The 21,177-nt window shown below is 45.2% G+C and overlaps 1 protein-coding gene and 1 long non-coding RNA gene across 15 annotated transcripts in view; both read right to left on the bottom strand.

The window, feature by feature from the left end:
* LOC144475701 (uncharacterized) overlaps nucleotides 1-21,177 on the bottom strand; it is an 83,687-nt gene that overhangs the window by 57,929 nt on the left and 4,581 nt on the right. For 2 of the 13 annotated variants that reach the window (XM_078191859.1, XM_078191863.1), the window contains exon 1: nucleotides 8,385-8,661. The exons of 10 other annotated variants lie outside the window; for them this stretch is intronic. In XM_078191859.1, the coding sequence (XP_078047985.1) occupies nucleotides 8,385-8,441 (57 nt within the window). In that variant the 5' untranslated portion in view covers nucleotides 8,442-8,661. Of the gene's footprint in view, nucleotides 1-8,384; nucleotides 8,662-21,177 lie in introns of those variants that run through there. One more of the 13 variants, XM_078191858.1, reaches the window with a different exon arrangement.
* LOC144475705 (uncharacterized) lies at nucleotides 8,685-10,502 on the bottom strand. Of its 2 annotated transcripts, none has more exons than XR_013494908.1 (3): nucleotides 10,441-10,502; nucleotides 9,609-9,854; nucleotides 8,685-8,821 (listed from the first exon to the last, which is right to left on the bottom strand). It is a non-coding gene; the product is annotated as an uncharacterized LOC144475705 (long non-coding RNA). The 2 variants fall into 2 exon arrangements; XR_013494909.1 differs by lacking the exon at nucleotides 10,441-10,502 and adding an exon at nucleotides 10,095-10,315.

The following is a 21,177-nucleotide window of genomic DNA, read 5'->3' as shown; positions in this document are numbered from 1 at the left end:
TTTTTTGCCAAACTCTGTCTATGGTTTATAACAGCGTTTCATAAACACTTGCAGCGTTTGAAACTCGCTCGACGACATACGAAACACCGAAAATCGATAATTCCGAATAGCAGGACTGTTCATTCGTAGAACAGAGGCGAGCTGAAAGACGACCTCGAAATCCTCGCAATTACGAGTTGCTGAGTATGATTAATGCACCGGCTTCCCGGAACCATGCAGTATTCATGGGAACCAATTTTCGCGCGTGATCGATATTTTCCCAGTCGGCGCGCAGAGGGCGGCGATCGCCGAAAGTGTTCAACGCCGGGACGATTAATAAGGAATGAGAGGCAAACGATGTGTCGCGTGTGTTTTGTGGAGGGGCTAGCCGTGTGACGGAGGGGGCACAATACGTGGAAACGGGACGAACGTTGGCCCGCGGCAAAAGAACACGGCAATTCCACGGCTCGGAGATTTACGAGCCGTGGCTTAAGGTAAACCGCAAACGCGAGCGCACGATCTTACCCCGCCCCCCTCCCATCCCCCCCTCTATCCCAACGCTCTCCACGCGAATTAATCCGGGAACCGTGAAGGTCGAGCCCCGGTTCCCGACGAGTGTCACTTCTGTTCCGCCGGGGAACGATAAAAGAAATTTAGAGAGGGCACTGCGCAGGGGCGGGACTTATCGTCGAATGTTCTGTTAGAGAAGGTTTCCGTGTGCCTCCTGTGTTTCCTGGCACCTCTTATCTGTGCGTGAAAACTTCCGGACGTTCCTGGACCCACGAAAATTGCGCCATTGAAGAGACTTTGTCGAAGCTGAATCACGAGTCCGTTAGGATTCTTATACTTCGTTTAAAATGTCCAGGAAGTAATGTCGTTTCTCAGTAATCGCAAAAATAATTATATTTAATTGATCGTTTTGGGTGGATTGATGTCACAATAGAATTTTGAAAGACGCGAGAAATGTATCCGAATACAGTAAATTGATTTCAGAAAAAAGAAAAATTTGATTGATTTTATAGTATCTAATTTGAGCACTATGAGAAGGGGAATCCAATGTGACTGATTTCAGAAGGGACGTCCAGTTTGATTGATTTTAGAAGATGAGTCCAATTTGAATGACTGAAGAATGGTAGTTCAAGTTAACTGATTTCTCTGATCGAGTTTAAAAGTCCGCTGATCTCAGAAAGGAAGTTGAACTTGATTGATTTCAGTAGGGACCTCCAATTTGATTGATTTCAGAAAGACAGCCCAACTTGATTGATTTCAGTGATCGATTTCAGAAGGCAAGTCCAGTTTGATTGATTTCGATAGGGAAGTCCAATTTGATTGATTTCGATAGGGAAGTTCAATTTGATTGATTGCAATAGGAAGTTAAGAATTATCGCTTTCAGAGGGGAAGTCCAACTTGTTTGATTTCAGAAGTCCAATGTGATCAATTCAGTAAGGACACACGCGAAATGTCTTTTAAGAACGTCCTTAGAGTTAATTTTTAGAGCAATATTAAAATAATCGGAGAGAAATAGTTAAGCTTAAAACACTATTAAAGAAGTAAATTTAAAGATGCAGAAGATCCTCGTATCATTTCTTTTCAATTACTGAATCAGACAAGCTATTCGGACAGCCTGTTTTACATGATTCACAAGATATACATATGTATGTCCAATGCCGCAACCGAACAACTTGGCCATGTCAGCCGTGTACGACTGACACAACGATTAAGTTGGTAATAACACTTTGGCAACTATAAAATTGTTTTCTTGAAATTTTTATTTCTGGCATGTGCAATCCTCATTACATCCGATCTTGAACAGTTTGGGAGATGTGTTCTGTCAACCGGCATAGTTGTAGTTTGAAGTTCACGGTATCGTTTCTCGAAGTAATTGCAACTCGTTTAAATGAAATGGAGATATGACGTTGGATTTCTTTTATTCGGAATGAGAACGCAAGAACAATTGCTGGCGCCTGTTTGCGAGAGCGGTAATACCATAGTGAAATGTAAAAAAAGAAAGTGCATGAAAAGTTGAACAAAATGCATCCAGCTTTAATGAACCATAAAGGTGCGGTCCCATTACACGATAATGCTGGACTACATTTTGTAAAAATGACCTGTGAAAAAAAGCCGAGCCAATTTAAATATCTCGTCTTCAGCGCATCCCCATTTATTCGACTGTCTAAATTTTTTTCAAGAACGAGCACTTTAAAAATTAAGAACAGTTAGAAAGTGCATTACAATTACTCACCGAAATAAACGAAAGTTCACGAGCTATTCGAAACGGTTTCAATTAATCCCTTGTTCAGTTTAATTTCACAAAACGCTTCTTCTATGGAACACCGTTAATTAAAGACCATTAAAAATAATTAATCACTTTCTATACTTAAGCAACGATCGCGCCGGGGTTAAAAGGTCGTTGCTTACCCTTCCCGGCATCTATTGACAATGTCTGGAACTATCACGCCCGGAACCGATTCGATATTGCAACTAAACCACCTGCACCAACGAACTCCGACGACGATTTAAATAAAGCAATTAAACAGCAAAGAACATTTCACACGAATTCCACGTGCGTCGAGCCAGCGTTTATTTTCCATCGGATCGATTGTATGAATTCCGTGGGGATCCTAAGAATTTATGCAACGGCCTAACGAGTCCAGGCGTGCGAAACAAATGAATACGGACGCGTTTCAGTCATTATTAATTGTAATCCGGGACTGGTTATGAGTGACGCCGATCGTTCGAATTGCGCGTTCGAACGAGTCAAAGTAAATTCGCGAAATAATTTCCAGTTGGACCGGTAGCCGTCGATCAATGTCCAACTTGGCATTGTTCGGTTCCGACAATGTGCACGCGGATGATTGGTTCCTCTGCCATCTCCGAAGTGAAAGAGAGAGAAAGAGAGAGAGGGAGAGAAGAGAGAGTTGGGAATAGCTGACGAAAGAGAGACAGGGGGGAGAGAGAGAGAGAGAGAGAGAGAGAAATTGACCGATAATCCGTAATGGAGAATTACTTATCGAGCGTGCATTCGATTTGCTCGAAACAGGCGGAGAAAGGAAACAGCCTCGAGTATCGACTTCCTCGAGGAAGAGTTTCGTTACGTCTGACTTCTGAAAGAAGCCGTCTCAGGGCCCCCGGCAAGAGCAAGGAACTTCCATGCCTTTTCCTACAGTCGGAAAATCGAACCAGCCACAAGCTGCATACCGAATTCCCAGGTTCGGAGGCGTGTGCCCGTGCGAGTGCACTTTCTGCAGCCCCCTGCACCCTGCGCCACACCACTTAAGACTTGCCAGTGTTTTATTTTCACTTTGCCACTAATCCGTCGGCGATCTTAATGTCCGAGACAGCTGCTTTTACGTGTTCGAGTTTTTGTTGGCCAAAGATTGGACCACTCTGCGGTTTCTCTTGTTGTTGAAGATTTTGAAACTTTTCGGAGGCGTTTACAATGAAAGATTAAAAACCTAAAGCTTTTAGAGAAGATTTATTTAAAGATACGATTCTTTGGAGTACTTAGCCTTTTAATAGAGTACTCTGGAATAATTTTAGATACCCTCTTTTAATCCTCTTACACTTCGAAGTTAAATTACGAGGTTTTGTTGCGAGGTGATCGGCCCCGTCCAAATCCATTCAGGATATTAATTTTAGAATACTCGTCAGCGAAGAAATCTCTTCTTGATCCTCTTACACTTCTCAGGTGAAGGGTACCTATCTTTGGCTCTAGATATTCTGAAATTGTTTACTTTTCCACAGTCCTGTTGCGAATTCGATGCATTTGCTAAAAACGTGAGATTGTTAACAAGAGACAATAGGCACAATTAAAGTGGAGAACAAGACAAGGTGACAGCTGCGAGAATACCTTTGCTGCAACTATTTTCGAAAAGCGTACGGAGGTTAATGAGATGAAACTTGCATAAAACAGCATTCGTTAACAATCCTCATTCATAACTCTGTTTTTTTTTCCGCACGCGTTGCGGGATTTAGTTGAAATGTATGTTATTCAACATTCGTTTATATCCGAATGTTGCTTTTTCGAGTCGTGCGTGGGTAATATGGTAACGAAAGCGTGAAGCACCTTTTCACAGTAATCTCGCCTCTAAAGCGACACGTAATCAGGTACAAAAGCCTTTCTACTTGTGAGCTTTTGAATATGCGGAACAAAAGGATCACATTCATTTGTTAAATGTTGAAATTATGAGGCGAAGAACTTTTCTGTTTGTTGAATTTGGAATATGGGGAACAATGAGTGGGAGCATTTTCTTCGAAGAGACAGTGATCTATCCAACACTTAATGTAATCAACAAAAATAAGATTCTAAAAATAATCACTGCATCGATTTAGCATCAATTTATCGACTACTTCGATCATTCTATTTGAAATGTCTGAGCAAAGACAACACCTAGTAGCCAAAAACCGAAAATATGTTCTAATATCGAAACGTTTTTCGTGGACTGAACAGGACACCCGGTATCCATGGCGACGTTCAGCCAATAACGTCGGGACTATCGTCGCCGATAAGAGTGCCGCGTTGCGGAAACACGTGTTGTCTCGGCCGGAGGCGGATAAAAGGCGTTCAGTTTTCGAGGAAACGATCGATGAAGCTGTAAACCTCTCTCTCTCTCTTTTTCTCTCCCTCTCTCTCTCTCTCCCTCTGTTTTTCCACTGCCCTCCCTATGGGCCTCTCTCTGTCGCGCGATAAACGCGCGTTCAACAAAAGTAACGCACGGCGAGAGCCTAAACGGAAGTTTTCAAGAGCCATTTTTCCGTAGGATTTCTCAACTGCTGGTTTAACCTTGAGCAATTCATGACCAACCGACATGTATCGGCGAGCCGATAGCTTCGACGGGGCTTTGTCGGATCGCGTTCGACACCCGGGGGTCCTTTGTGCCCGGTTATTTTGACGTTTTCCTCGACGAGTCCCGCCGCACACCGACAAACTAGCGGCGTCACTCGTGGCTGTCTCGATTAGGATAACAATGGATCGTCAAGCCCTAAGCCGAACTTTCTGTTTGGCCCCTCCCCCACCGCGCCGGTTTCCTCATCCAATAAAGCTGCGAATCTCGCTCGGCTGAATCTTCGTCGCTCGTCGGCGCTCCGGAACTACAAAGATGACATCGGTGCCAGGAAATAAAGTATAGACCGGCGGAAATCTGAATAGCAAACCCCCGGGGATCGACGAGGGAAAAGCTCAGACACGGCTTAGTCTCTTCGGAGCACAAAGCTATTGTGTGTGTCTCTCGATCCCAGCCGGCGCGTTGTCTCGCTCTAACCGGGGATCACGAGGATCGCGAGATTGACAGAAACCGATCGAGCACACCTTATTCCAAACATCGTCGAGAAGTTTGCTACTTCAACGACGGCATGGCTTACGGCGAGGACTTCCGTCTCGAGGAGACCGGAAACCGCTGTTACGTCGATCCTACGATGCACTTTTCGTGTACAGCTTGCCACATCCTAACCCTTCTATATTCTTCATAAAAACTTCCACTAATGACGATCATTAGTGGCCAATGTTCCCTACAATATTCATTAAAAATTTTATTTATATTCTCTATTATTTCTAATGTACATAATATCTAATATACTTTCTAAATTACTTAACAAAATACACAAATGTGATGTTTTGTTAAGTTTTTACAGAATTCAATCAATTTAACTCCGACAGGATAGTAATTAAAAAAGTTATCTGGGTCATAGAAGAGTTAACGCGTTTGATGCTACCCCCCATAAATTAAGTTCTACACCGTGGATCTTTACGGGAAATTAATTGTCACCATTAATTGCTAGAGATCTCTACCGGTTCAAAACACACCACGTTGCTTCTAATTTATCTGTCTTACGAGTTTATGTTTAAGAATTTAATGAAATACAATCGGTGAATTAAATTAACGGAAACGGCTAATTAAGGCCAACACGAAGTATACATGATTTCAGTGGCGATGAATTTTTATGATCTGATTTTAAGAGAGATAAAAGGAGGAATCGTTTTCAACGGAAGTTATAGAGCATGAAATGGGGCGGATTATTTGTGTATTCATTTTTACTCTTGCGACGACCTTGAGAACCTGGTGGCATGCCAACTTTAGAGCTTAATATTTCGGGAATGGATTCTACAAATGGCTTCAGTAGATCCGGAAAGGTTTCAATGTGGACTACAAGATCATTTTGCAGGATTTCCCAAAACTGTACGAAAGAAATAAAATCGAATGAGTAATTTGTAAGAATAGTGAAAGAATAAGTGAATAAAGTGATAAAGAAGTGCGAAGACTTAATACTGAATCTACCGATTGATAAAAGTGACTGATCCATATTGTTCTACCACAATAACGTAACTGAATTTAGTTAGAGTTTTCATAATTTCATACGATTATTTTAACTAGTTAGCTGTCTTTGGCTAGTTGTTTGACATTTATATAATATTATCACAGTAGTAGCATACACCTTTTAAAAAATGATTCAGTCATTTTAATCCATCGGCTTAACGTTAAACTGCTGATCTATACGATTTTGATCGGTTCTCGTCGCAAAATCGGACACCCTGTATATGCGGTGACTTAACCGATGACCGGACAACGATATTGCCGGAACGTCGGTGGTATTGCTGGTAGTATTGCTTGGGAAATACTACGACCGGGTATTTATCAGCGCAATAGGGATAAGCAATCTTTCTTATCGTCGATCGTTTAGAAGATTGGCTCCATCGATCCCGCCGCCTATAAGGACCCGAGGGGAGCCTGTCCAAACTCGCGGATCCGAGAGGAGGAGCTGCGTTCGACGAGAGGATGAATATAAGAGAGAGACAAATTAATCTAGCTGTTCCCCAAACCCTATTGTCAGTGGTGATGAAAACTGAGTACTGTACGCGGCTCGCGAGGACAATGGGCGAGTCGTGATCCGGTGTTCATTTTGAAAAAGACCTCATCGTTCGTCTCATTCTTCGCAGAAAACCGTTTCAGTGAATGAGAAAATATTGAAACGGAACACGTTGAATCGATTAACAAACGTAACACGGTCTCAGACCTTTAGCTTCTCCTACAGCCGAATTTAAAGCTTCGCTACCTGGCAAACGGGGCAAACAGAGGCGGGCAATGCTAATGTCATCGGAGGTTCGAAGCTGCCGCAAAACAATTCTGGATCCTTACTATTGAGAATTTAGAGCGACACTGTGGCGACCGGCGTCCTCTTCGAAACAATTACCCGACGTTCCGCCAACTTTGTAATTGTCCAGCTGACCAAATGGGACCTCTAGTCGCCGTAAACTATGATCACGAGCGGGATGCAGTTAAGCGGATATCTTGCACAGTAGAATTCTGAAGGCTAGATTGCTTGTACAAAGACGTATCAGCACTGCGGTGCGATTATAATAGATCATCGAGAGCTGCTCGGGACTGCGGAACGCCGGAATAACTTTTCCGAAAAGAGAACTCCTGAAAGGCTCAACAATGAGCCGCGTGAATGCCGAACAGATCCGCCCAGACACTCTAATTGCTACCTCGTAGACAATAAACGTAACTCCAGTAGCAAAACATTTAAACCGAATAAGTGTATCGCTCGTTAGATCGTTGCAAACGACCTAAGAAACTGTCTCCGACGATACAGTAGTTGGACAAAATAATGGAAACACATGACATGCACATTATGTCGCTATCTCAACGTAAATTGCAGCTTAGAGCATTTGTGCAGTAGACGTTTTGAATTTATGAATTAGTCTCTTCTGCCGTATATTCGTCATCGATAGACTGCGGATTTTGTGCATTTATAACCACCACGAGTATTTATAATGTCAGATAGTAAAAAACTTAAAAACATTAAATAACGTCAATATGTTATTTATCGGCCTGCTAAATTATTAAGCAGAAAGTGCAAGGTAGGCTACTTCTATTTTTTACAACAGATACAGACAATTTTTGTTTTGTACAAAATTCCGCATTCTTTAGATCTGTTAAGTATAACGAACTCACAAATGTGCCTCTACTAACCGAAATATGAAGCAGCCTATTATCATTATGCTAACGTTCAGAAAAAGATAGGAACCTCGCCTCTAATATCTACAAGTTTCTAAACTCGCCTCTGTGATTCGAATTGACAAATCCTGCAGTTGAGGAATAGCAGAGCCTCTATTATACGAACTACTTCGTTGAAAATCGATTGTTGCACCAGTCAAACGCCGGAAACGTCGCAGACTAGTAAAGAACGATCTTAGACCGAAAGGTGTTTCCATTAAATCGTGCAACCCCCGTGACCAGGGAGACCGTTGAAAGAGCAGCCCTGTGCAAATAGAGAAGCGACGACTGAGGGTTAATTGGCTACGGCGGTCCCGATCGCGTCGGATCAAAGGTGACCCCCGACCCTGCTCAGCGTCGAAATTCCCGGCGGCGGTTCCCGGGACAAGCCGGGTGTTTCTCAGTCTCACCTTGTCAATCGGCATTGAAGGGCACGCACGGCAGAGGTTCCAGAATGAACCAATCATGAGGCCGCGGTGTGTGGGGCAGTGGAACAGTAGTGACACACAGTCGCTGGAATAGCGACGGGGCCGTTTCGACGACGGGCACGGTCGTCAGGCCAGGTTGATCTCCTCCCGAGGACGTGGCTCCTCGGCGTCGTGGACGCGGCTCTACACTTGCTTCACTTCCTCCTTCTCTTCTCCACCAACTTCACCACTAACCACCTCCTCTTCCCTCCTCCACCACCTCCTCCTCCTCCTCCTCGACGCCTCTCTTGCTCAATAGATCCTCTTTCTTGCTCCTTGCTGGTAGACTGCTGGCTGCTGCTGCTACTTTGTTCCCTCGTCTTCCTCTGCCTTCAAGGCGGCGTTCGCGAGCGGCGTTCGAGCGTCCGGCTTTGCTACCTCTGGGTTAGGTACGCGCCGTTCGACCGTGTGTGTATCGTACACGTCGCGTGTGTGGGTGCGCACGAGGAGGACGAAGACGAAGAGCGAGCAGAGGGAGCACGCGCGCGCGCGCGTTTCGTACGCAGCGCCGGTGTTGTACGTGTGTCACCAGCGTCGTGGTGGTGGCAGCGGCGGTGTCGTAATCGGGAGAATGGAAAAAAAGAGAGAAAAACAAACTACGTGAGTAACGGGCCGAGGTGCTGGCGACGGTTAAGGGATGAGGACTTAGCGGTCGGCACTACCCTCTTCCTGAAGACCGAAAGCCACCGCGCTAGGTCCCTTCGGATGATGCTAACTTCAGAGTACGAGGGAACTCGTGTTCGCTGTCACGTAACCGCGACTTTTACTCTTCGCTTGAAACGAGGGTGGACTAGCTGGGTCCACGCATGACAGCGAACACGTTCGACAAGGGGGAAACGGTGGGGTCCCACGGTTCGAAGGTCAGAGGACACGCGTTCGAGGATGAGTCACCTCGGGCAGCAACCGGGAACAGCCTATACTGGGCACTGTTCCCAGGGAGAGTGAAGGGAGCCTGGCGAAAGAGTCGAAGGTCGAAGAAAACGAAGGGTGTAAGGGCGGTGGATAGGAACGACCGCTACCCAGGAATTTCGATCAGGATTTCGTCATCGGGAATGGTCCTGGGGTACGCAGGATTCACCGATCGCGGCGGTCACACAAAGACGAGGGAGAGGCGGACGAGACACCGGGTGGTAGCAAAGGAAGGGTGGGCCGTCGCTCGAGGCCTACCACTCCATCCTCTTTCCGTCGCGTTCGTACGGGATCTTCCGGGGTCTGTTCCTCGGTCGGACACACGGCCTCAGCTATCCTCTCCCTCGTGGGCTCGGGAACTCGTGTTCACCACTCTGTCTCTATCTCTCTCACTGTCTGTCTTCGGGTGATGGGTCACTCGATCGGATCGAGCGAACAGTCGTTGGTCGATCCTGGATCAACACGGGCAACGGAAGTGGCCCGGCAGCGCGGCGCGTTCACCGGCTAAAATTCACGCATCCGGGAACGATATTTCTCTCTCTCTCACTCTCTCTCTATCTTCTCTATCTCTCTCTCTTTCTCTCTCTTTCTCCTTCTCTCTTCGCCTCTCTCGAATACAGAGGACGTGCGTGTACGTATGCGTGTCCAGACGGTCTAGTGTATGCGCGTGTCGTCGCGAGCGGAACAAAGCTGGCTTCTTCGACGCACGCGACACGGGAACGTAACACGCTCGCGAACACGTACCCGGCTTTGCTCCTCTGCTCGTACGGTCTCTCTGGCCTTCTCTTCCTCGCCCCCCTCTCACTCTCTCACTCTCTCTTCCCGTATCTATCTCTCCTCCTCCTCCTCTTTCTTCGTTCGTACAATTACATTTCTCCTGGTGAACCAGAGAAGAGAGATAGAGAGGAAGAAAGCGAGAGAGACAGAAAGAGGTAGGAGAGATAGGGTAAGGAGATAGAGAGTGAGACAGACAGAAAGAGAGAGAGACCGAGAAAGAGAAAGAAAAATTTGTTATATATCTCTTCGTGTGTAGCTATGTATATATGTCAACGATGAATATAGGAAGTAACACTTGGACGCGTATACGAACGGAATGACGAGACGGAAGGCAGAGCGAGAACGGAATCGTGAGAGGCACTGGTCCCACCGTCGCACCGACGACGTTGCGTAGAGCGCCGCGTCGCCGGCAAGACGCCTCGACGGTAGAAGGGGTTGCCAGAGCGCAGGCGCCCGACCGGATCGGGTCGATAGTCCGCAACGTTACTCCCTGTTCTCCTCTCTCTTTTCGCACCAGTCTCTCTCTCTCTCTCTCTCTCTCTCTCTCACTCCCTCGCGCGCATTCCCTCTCTCGATAGCGCTCTCGCTCCCTCTTCCTTGTGGAAAACCGTCTTTCCCTCTGAATTCCATCTTTCCATCTCCCTCGCGCCCCAACCCCCGTATCGAACTTCGACACTCCGCCTCTTTTTCACGATCGCGAAGATCCTCGCTTCTCCCATCCAGCCATCCCGGTCCCACCAACCGTTCTTCCTTTTCGTTGTCCACGTACAGACCCTCTGCTGAGAATTTATCGAGAAATGTACACCCTTCTGTGTCTCGGACCCCCCCTACCACCAGGCTTCGCTAACCACCCTCTGTCTTTCATCGTACGCGACCACACTCTCTCTTTTCTGTCTTTTTCCTACCCTTTTCCCGATCGTTGTGTTTCCATCTCTGTCAGTCTTCGATTCCTACCCCACACCCCTTCGACGACCACCCCCTCTGTCTCTGTCTTCTTTGTGATCGGCCGTGTGTACTCTCCGTCGCCTCTCTCTTCCTCTCTCTCTCTCTCTCTCTCTCTCTTTTCCTCCGTCTCTCTCTTGATATACTTACAGGCTTCTCCATCGCCCCATCGGGTGAACCTGTCTCTCTCGTTTCCCCCGATCGCACCCCCAGTCTCGCCCGCCCCGACGTTCATTTTCTATAACGTTTCCCACAGGTACCTGTATTTTCGAATTGCAGCGGCACGCGTCGCGATCCCGAATTCCGAGTCAGGTCCGGCGGCGGAGCCGGGACTTAGTTTTTTTATCCCCTATTCCTTGTATGTTTCAGTAGCGGCATAGCCCCTTTGCCTCCCGTCCTACCCCGCCAACGGCAGTTTCATTTGACCTCTGTTCTCGCAAGCGAGTCGCAGAATCCCGAACACAACCAGCCGATGGAACGTCGCGGGTGGTCTTCGCGGGCTAAGTCTGTTTGCCAATGCATTTTCCTGGAGGACAAGACACCATTTCCTTCGAACCCATCTTCCTTTTTCCCCTCCATCCCCATGACGACGTCCGCCCGCGATTTTTCTCGTTTTTCCACGACGTCTTCCACCCTTTTTCTTTCTCTTTTCAACACACCCCTGCGCACCCCTTCCGTTTCCCCTCCAGCAAGCAACCCCCTTTATTTCTCAGTCCGCCATCCTCGCCCCCTCCGAGCCAGCATTACGCGGCACTCGATCGTTCATCCTTCTCTGGCGCTCGGCCGTTAGTCGTTCCGTTCGCGTAGCAGGCGCCACGATGTCGAGCCAGCGTCGCGACGCTACTAACCTTTCTGCGGGGATCGCGGACGCGGCCACGATATAGGCGCGTTTTGCGGCGTTTCGAACCGACTTCAGGAAATTTCACTGCGGCAACGGGCTGTCTGACGATCGACCGCTTCCCGGTTATTTTGTCTTTCTTTCGTCTCTTCGCAGAACTACGGTAGTGCCTCGGTTACTAGACCCACGGTCGAACAGCAGTAGCGAAATGGCTAGCTCTACACCTTGGCTTTAGTGCACCGTGAAGTATACCGGCCGATCTCGTACTTTAGTTATATTGCCCTTCTATCGTTCTTTTACCAGAGTACAGTAGTGCCTCGACAATAGATCAATGTCCGAAATCCGGTGGAAATGAATAGACTTATCTTGTATTTGGTACATCGTGGAATACACTGATTAATCGTGACTCTCACATATTTTGTCCTTTTACAAAAATACAGTAATGCCTCGATAGTTGGCACTCGTTGCATAACTTAACATGTATATTTAAAAAACTACTTGTTTCATTTGTCTTTGGTGCACCATGGTATCCACCTATCGATCGCGACAGTTTTCCTGTTGAATTTTTTCAATTGGTTAGTTTTTTAAACTACAGTAGTCCCTCACCAGAATTGGAATATTCTCCTTCGAAAATCCAGCAGTACGTCGATATTATATTTTATTTTATGTTACTGCGTGAGACGATAAACCACTTGTAACTCGTAAGGAAACTCAAAAGAATTTAATATCTCGGTGTTAGAAATAAGTCGGATTCACGTTACACGAACTAACACGTAATGCGATAAACTTAAAGACTAGCTGATTAAACCACTGATCATTTATCATCGATAAATGGAAACGAAGATTATCGGAAACGAAGTGTGCCCAGCACGAACGTGAAAGATCACCGGCAAAACCGGGACAGAGAAGATCATTGCCCATCACCATCAGGAAACGATGCGTGGTATCGCTTAAGTTTCTTGCAACCTTGTTTCCAACGGTCAATTTCTGGGGAAAAAATTTTGAAAAATGAGAAACGAGCACGCGCAAAAAGAACATAGACATGCGTTCTAATGCTTCCGTCGTTTTCAGATGGGATCAGTTCAGGGAATACGTGGCTCGTTAGCCGGCTGCAAAGGAAACTGACAATCGAAACAGACCTAACCAGATACGAATCGTGAGGCCATTACGCCGATGATTCAGTGGGGGTTGCAAAAGGATAGATTTCAAGGATTCCGTGGGTGCAGCATAGAAACGTCGACGATGCGCCGTTCAAAGTTGCCCGTCAACGGGTAACAATGAGGGAGACTAGGAACGGGTGCGCGACCGGACGCAAAAACTCCACCGGTTTTTCGTAAACTGCAGCCGCCGAAGCACGGTTCGCAGGTAGGATGATTTTTCAAATAGACAAAAATATTCGGCCAATGCGCGAATTGAAAAGCGCCGTAACACGCTCGACGGATACATTGCGGATTTGTTTCGATATTTCGCGAGGAGAAGAAAATTCGTATTCGGCCAAACCGGTGTCGCGTAAGATTCGCCTAAAATGGCCGACCCGGAATAGCCGTCGACCTTGGTGCCAGGAGAATCAACCTCTCGCAATTAACCTCGCAATCGAAGCTGAAATCACTACACCTTCCGTTCGAACGTCCATGAGATTTTAAACGATACCTAATTCATCTACATACTCCGAATCGTGCCGTTTCGACATCGTTACTAGTAAATTGATCGCCCTTGTTGCTTCCCTATATTATTTGCGATCATTCACTCAGCAAAGGATCGTTCAATGTAAAAATTATACTTTCTACAAACTACTAATTTATTCAGTAATTAACGTTATCAGAGATCAGCTTAACGAAAGCGTGCATTGTTTTTTTTTTTTTTTTTTTAATTTTAACCCTTTTCTCAGCAGCATAATGAATCGCGTGCCAGCTTGCGGGCGCCGTTAATTAAAAAGTCAACGCGAGAAGTAAACGGTCAATTTGTATGTTTACGAAAATGGTAATTTCGTGTACTTTTAGATTCTGGAATTAAAACGACGTCCATTACCATTCATTTCAATTCCGGCAAATCCTCTATCGCTTTATCCTTCGCTCTGCGGCCGGTCCGGGCACGTTGCAGACGGCCATTCATTTCCCACAAAGCTAATATTACCTGTGCCACACCGCGGCAAAACATATTGACCCTCCCCAATAGTTTTTACACCCCCTATAAAGACTGGACTACACGGAACTGAAAGGAATTGTAATCTACGTTTTTTTCATTGAATCGCACGCCGTACATCATACATATATAGCGTCCATTGTTCCACGGGAACGACCGAAGGACCGTTTTAACCGAAGACATACGATCCAGTTTTAATAAAGAGCAAGCGAAATTATACATATACGGGTAATTCTGGAAACGGTCCAGTCGATGTTGCTACAATTCTTTTCGAATGTTGCGACCAGACATTTACGCGAACGTGAGTTTTTGCCGATTACCAACAACGAAATGCACGGAACTTCGAGTTTTCTGTGAAGCAAAAATCTCGTTGAAGTTTGTCCCTGCTTCGCCAACTTTCAAACCACGCACACTGTGTTCACAAATGTGCTTTCGCGTTTGAATCCGATAGAAACGCTTCACGCTTCTATAGTTACGGTGAAACAAAATTTTCTGCCACTCCGATCTTCGCAAATCGACCCGCGAGAATTGAAATTCGCGCGGCAATCCACGGTCTGCATGTAACAACCACCACTCGGGCCGTATGCCCGTCGTGTACAAGCTCGCTGGAAAGTTAACTAGAATTTTTGCGAACGCCTATCGTTTCTATGGTTCCGGTAAAAGTAGGTTCCCCGTAATCGCCGATAGTTGCAGTACCTAACCGAATATCGATTCCCCGACATCTGTTCACCCCGAATTACTCGGGCATCGAGCGTCGCCTAACTAACTACCTGTAAGTGGGCAGGGCCTTTAATATCCGGGTAACCGGCCCCCGAAGTCTCACACCTCGGCACACCTCCTGGCGAATCCAGAGCGAGCGCTATCTCGAAAAGTGTGTCACTAACGGTGGCACCGTGCGCCGGCAAAACGGCAAAGCGAGCAAACATTGTTAACCAATTTGCGAAGTTCGTCATCGTTAGATGGTCGTATCTCGTGTTGATTGTGCAAACACGGCCGGTTTACTCTATCAACTATCCATAGTCTCCGATATTCAAATAACAGTGATTCAACGGAACAGTGCAACGGGATTCGCGCGCTGCACAGACGTCGAAAAAATCATCGTTCTCTCAATATTGGAGGTCGTTAGATTTGGTCGTAAGCGATCTCCGTTTTCCAGCGTCAAGTTCGGATCGATTTCAGTCTCTTTGACAGAGACACGTGTGACGGTGATACGGTTTTATGGACGGACTTGTGTGCATAAAGGTATTCAATCTTTCGCAGGTGTTAGGATCGAGCATCATTTTGTAATACAGTTGAATTAGACGCGCGTCATCTAATGATAATTGATTACCATTTTTGTGGGTCCGTTTACATTTTTTCGAACAATTGAATGCTGTCCACATTTTTTCGTAAAGTCGATCTGGAAAGAATGAGACCACTGTGCTTCTGACCAAAAATTGAATTCAATATCTTCCGACTTCTGTAAATTAATGTAGGAACTTGTAACCAGGCGGAAAGAAATTGAAACAGCAATGGAATCCCAGAGGAAAATGGAACAGCATGGGACGCGGAACGAAACCTCCTAACAGAAACAGTTGGCACCCAGAACGGAACGAAACAAAACGCACTGAACGAACAGACCGAAACGCGTAGAACAGACGAACTGGAACGGATGAATCGAAAGCGTAAAACAGAACAGAATTCCATTCAATCACCGATCCTTAAATAAATCAACGTGACGCTGCACTGAGAGCACAAAACGCAAGAAGTACAATTAGAATTAAATCCAATCGGAATAATCATGTAACCGATGTACTTAAGCCCTTTCATATTGTGCAGAAATGAAACGATAATAACAAAACAGAAACAAGAAAAAAGTATCTTCTACCATGAGAAAGAAAAACATTCAATTAATCTGTAACGAGATTAATATCCTCTGGATTACGATTTGTGTTTGCGTTAGTAGCAAAACAGCCCAGGAACAAGAAAAAAGGCACTCCTACCTCATCTTTCTCTTCCAGGTAGAACCATTATGTATCTTGGGAAAGAAAAATATTTCAAGCGTTCTTAAATGACACTAATTGAGTCCCGGATGATATTGTCGTTTTAAGAACATGAATAAAACCATTCAGTATTGCGTCATCTTTAATTCTAGCTTCTGGGTTAAACCATCTCCGAAAAGAAAACTATTTGCAGCATCCCTATTGTCGCTAATTGAATCTGGCTTGACATCTTGGCGAAGAGAAATACTTATCAGAGAAGTCTTGTCAGCGTTATGAATTGATTACAAATTTCAATCCAGTCCAATCGAGGAACCAGTACAGAACTTCGAAACTAAGTTGCGCAGCAACGGATTAGCCGTTCAACTAATTCAAAACAGTGTGCACTAATCAAAAGTGTTCGCGCCGCGTCCAACGGCCAATCAGACCGAGACTTTTCCGACCAGACACAACTTCCCATCTCTGCACAGTAGATCGCTAAATCTGGACTGCGTTAGGCCACCTCTGTCCAATGCGCAGCCGGCTTTACACCACGAACTTCAGGACACGTGCACCGAGACGTTCCGAAGTCTCGTCAGCGAATCCCTGGGACGAATCTAAAGAGCGATTCACAGGGTCCACGAAGGCATTGTTTTCGGCAGGACTGCCGCTCGAGGTTACGTAAACCCGCGTAACGTATCGCACGCTTATTTTTATTGGCGGGCAGGACACGCCTGCCAACCATACTGCTGTGTCCGCCGCGCCGGTTCCCATCGACCCGAAACCCAGATTTTGCCGGGCGAAGTTCGCCTAAGGCACGTAGACGTTCCACGGCGTGCGTTAAATAACATATCCGTGACCCAAATAATCCCGCATCCTCTGTCTTCCATTCGCCACGAGCGAAACCTCTCGGCCTACGAGAGGACGAGAGCGCAATAAATTCGCGGACGCCAGTCGCCAGGCCGAAAAAAAAAACTGGCACGAAGAGAGCGCCGCGCATCCGCGCGAACCCGAGACGGATTCGAGGCAGGTGCACGCGCGCGCGGACCTCCACGATTCCCCGGATTGATCGATCATTCAGCAAACAAGATATCCCCGCGCTGGATCCCCTGGATTCGTCTCCTTTCGCAGTTTCAGACAACCCTCGGTGCTTCTACGGTTCTCGCAGCTTCAACATGGCAGCGTATTCGATTACTTTCGTGCCGATAGTTGCCGGCTCTTCATTAACCCTACGTTGCACGCCAAGAAATTCCATATCCCTCTAAGTTTATGCTTGCTGTAGCTTCTTGGCGGTCTGGTCGAACCCGTTTCTTTCGGGTAAACATATTAGTTTTACAATTTAATCAATTGTAACTTTGCTGGAATATTGACGGCTACCGCATTGGGCTCGGCGCAAAAGCATCGTGTTATTGGTCGAAGCTTGGAGTAGAACCAGACGTGTATTCTTTCCGCATTTAGGTTGGAAAAAATGCTCTTGGCACGGAGAAAGTTTGCTTTGCTTCAAGAAATAAACTGCTGCTGCATGCAGAACATGTATAGACTGACGCCGGAAGTTTAAAAATCTAAAAGATCCTTGCAAATTGAAATCTATTCCCAATGATGAAGTCCATATTCAAGACTCAGTTGCATTTTCATTGTTTACAGAATAGAATGAAGCTGGTATGCGAAATGTAAGTAATAATATTGCAAACGCGACGTAACGACGGAAGGAGAGTCGGGTATCGAACGATTTGCCGCATCTTATCATCGATTGTCCCCCATCGCAGAATTTTTCGAGCCAGTTTCTCGTAGTTCGCTTGCACAATCGGTTCGAAACCGGGCGCCGATAAACGATTATCTCGTGCAGATCGCGTCGCGTCGCCGGAGAAATACAGAAACATGTGTGGCGAACATGCGAAATTAATACTTACCCCGCCGGCATAAATATTCAGGGGCCCACGCGGACGTGGCGTGCAAGCTAAAGGATAAAGCGCTGAATTTTATGTACCATCCAACGAACTATTTGCGACTAGTGGGGTACAGAGGACGTTTTATTCAAGTATGCAGGCACGAATTTCTGGGATCTCGACATGCTTCTAACATTGTGTAGAGAGTAGCCCGACAGCCAAACGAAGACGGCCGCGTTCCCATGGAATATTCAGACGCAGGATTGCTTACCTTACTCTAATTTTCTTTCGGTTTTACTTTTTACCAAACGAGAATGTCAACTAATTCGACGGTGTTCTTGGTCTTCCGTACCAGTGTGTTGTTCTGTGTCACTCGTCTAATTTCTATCGATCACATAGAAAGCCACATAAATGTTAAGAATACTCGAATTTCTTGTATATCAGATCTTCTATATTTACATGAGAATTGCATTCGTCACCTTATCGTTCCATCCATACTTTCGTGAAAATTTTCTTTTAAGCAACATCGATGTGTGTGGAAGATTGCGTAAGAGAATGCCGCTATGAAGTTCCGAAGCAATCAACATGATCTCCGGTGATGCCAAAATTGCGGGACGAGTACCCTTGCTCGGGATAATTAGAGGATCGCCTAATGAGTTATGTGTGCAATAGCGGCGCATTAACTGTTCGGCGAGATATCTGATACCGTTGCAGTGTATCGTACATAATGTTCACTTAGAATCGTCGTCCTATGTGTTTAAAATCGTTCAAGAAACCCGAAGGAATGTGGACATGGTGGCATGCAACTTTTTCCAGCAAATTTTCCCCCTCGCCTAGTGGATAATAAGAATTCTAATTCCGATATCTGCTCTACATCTTCGCGCCAAGAGTCAACTAACTGCAGGTAGTAATTTCCGGTCGGGTAACTAACAGTTACACGCGAAGAACTATCATTATTTAACATCGGAGATAGATGAAACTTAGATCAAATACGTTTCCAAATCACTGCAACGAACCGAATGGAAATTGCATCGCGCAAATTATTTGCTCTGTTCGATCTTCCGGCGAATCGACTTTCTGGTGCATCAGCCCATAAGTATACTGCGGTTTAAGTTCCCCGATGGTAGGTTTCTCTAACACATTAGACAGACCGTTCTACGACCGAAGCTTAAAACAGAATTTTAATTTCCTTGTGAATTCTACACCTCGCTCTGTTATTATTATTATTTATTTCACGTAATGCAGGAAGATTATGGAAAGTATATTAAATAACAGCAAGCATAATTTACATGGTGGCGTAGTTGTGATAGGGAGTTTATTAATATATGTCAGTGTGTTAATTAATAAAACTTACATTGATTATCGGAAGGATAATAAAGTAAACAGATCATATTCCGTCAATCCATTACTCAATATTTCACTCTTGGTTTCTAGGCTGACTTGAATCTATAGGATTTAATGTTAGTTTCCCATTATAACATACATGACAAAATTTCTAGCTACCAAAGATCCTCCTAACATTATATATTGAAGTCGCTCGAATTGGGCGTAGCTCTAACAAAGACTGTATTCTTTTGTACCATCTAACACAAAGCAAAGCACAATAATTGCCTCGAGTTCGACGGTTTGAAAACGAAAACGCCGACCGAACGAATTTCGTTGCGGCGCTCCGGTTTTTGTAATTGTGATCTCTGCGCCGACGAGCGACCATGGATGAAAAATTCCACGGCGAAACGTGGCGAGGAAAAAAAGAGGGAAAAGAGAAAATAAAATTCCGCGATGGTGTGCGTTCGCGAGGCCTCGCATTGTTGTTTACATCGTTGCGCTGTGAGCCCGTCGTCCTGATTTTCGCGGTTAATTGAAAGATCGACGGATCCGGCGTAGCGAACAACGCGCGACGATTTCCAGCCAGCGACAGAAAAATAATGGGATTATAGGACATTACGGTATCTGACAATGAGCAGACGTCGGCCGCGCTTGATTTAAATCCCTCGCGAACATTCACCTCGTTAAAAATCAACCGAGCCCCGGAGGCGTTTGTGGACGCGCAAAGTGGGTTAACTAAAACGCTTTACCGTTGATCCGCTGACTTATCGGCTATCGTCAGAAATTAGCGGAATCGAATGGACAATGAACGAGCTCGCGAACTTCCGGGGACAACTTATCTAGCGGAACGGTATACCGAAATGAACAATGGGCATCGTGAAATAGACCGAATTTCCTCAACTTCCTTTTTTTTTTTATTTTTCTATGCCTTGTTTAACCAGGGTCCACACACTTTTTTTCCCGAGAATTGTTTCGTGCGCTCGTTCGAGGGTACCGAACTTTATATTCTGCATCCGATTCTACAATTGTGCCGTGCTAATTCACGATCCATTTTACTAGCAATTTCTTTCGGTATGAAGTTTTATAATTAAAAATCACCCGGCTAGTAAATTCTGTAATCCTTTTATTCCCGACCGAGAAGAGTGTACAGAATTTTTTTGCAAATGTAGCTAAGTAATTAATACTTATTGACTTGCATGTAGAAATTAACTCTATTAGATTTCGTTCCTCGGAAAACCCATTGACAACTTATCTAAAAATCGTTACTTCTCTAAATAATTCACAAAGTGAGGTAGGGTATAGAATGAGCTACATTGTACTACTTTTAAAAAAATACTTTAGAACACTTAGTTACAATCTAATGGCCGCAGCTGCACATTATCTGCATACGGCAATAATGTAAACAATCGACGTCTAGCGTGCTGGCAAAAAAACGATCTGTTCATGTGGTCCCATTTGATTACATGAAATTTGTAAATACGTCTGGTACACGCGCGCTCGAGTACCATTCAGCTAATGTGTCTGTCCATTACCGGCCGTTTCTACTTCCGTCAACGTTCGTACACACCGAATACCATATTTCGGTATAATTTGCGGTAAATTAATACTTCGAGAATACTCCAATTGATCGAAAATAAATTACACCGTGTCACGAGCTAATTATTTCTTGAATAAATACTCTTTGAAGATTAGCAAACCCAAATATGCTACGATTATGCTCGTAGAAAACGACATGGCAGGACGTATACTTATAGACTGCGATCCTTTATGAACATTTAGATTTTAACTAACAGTCTCTGTTCAACTGCTTTATAACAAAGATTTTAATCAGAGTTACGAAGACATTTTACCATTAATAGGAGGTACCATAGAAAATTCTAACGATTTTAAAATATGTTACGAAAATTAATATCCCGAGTAATTTTATCGTACGTGTAACAGCCGCTGAGCTTCAATTT

Source organism: Augochlora pura, chromosome 10, assembly GCF_028453695.1.
Source record: "Augochlora pura isolate Apur16 chromosome 10, APUR_v2.2.1, whole genome shotgun sequence".
Taxonomy (NCBI): Eukaryota; Metazoa; Arthropoda; class Insecta; order Hymenoptera; family Halictidae; genus Augochlora; species Augochlora pura.
This window is presented reverse-complemented; position numbering and strand designations above follow the sequence as displayed.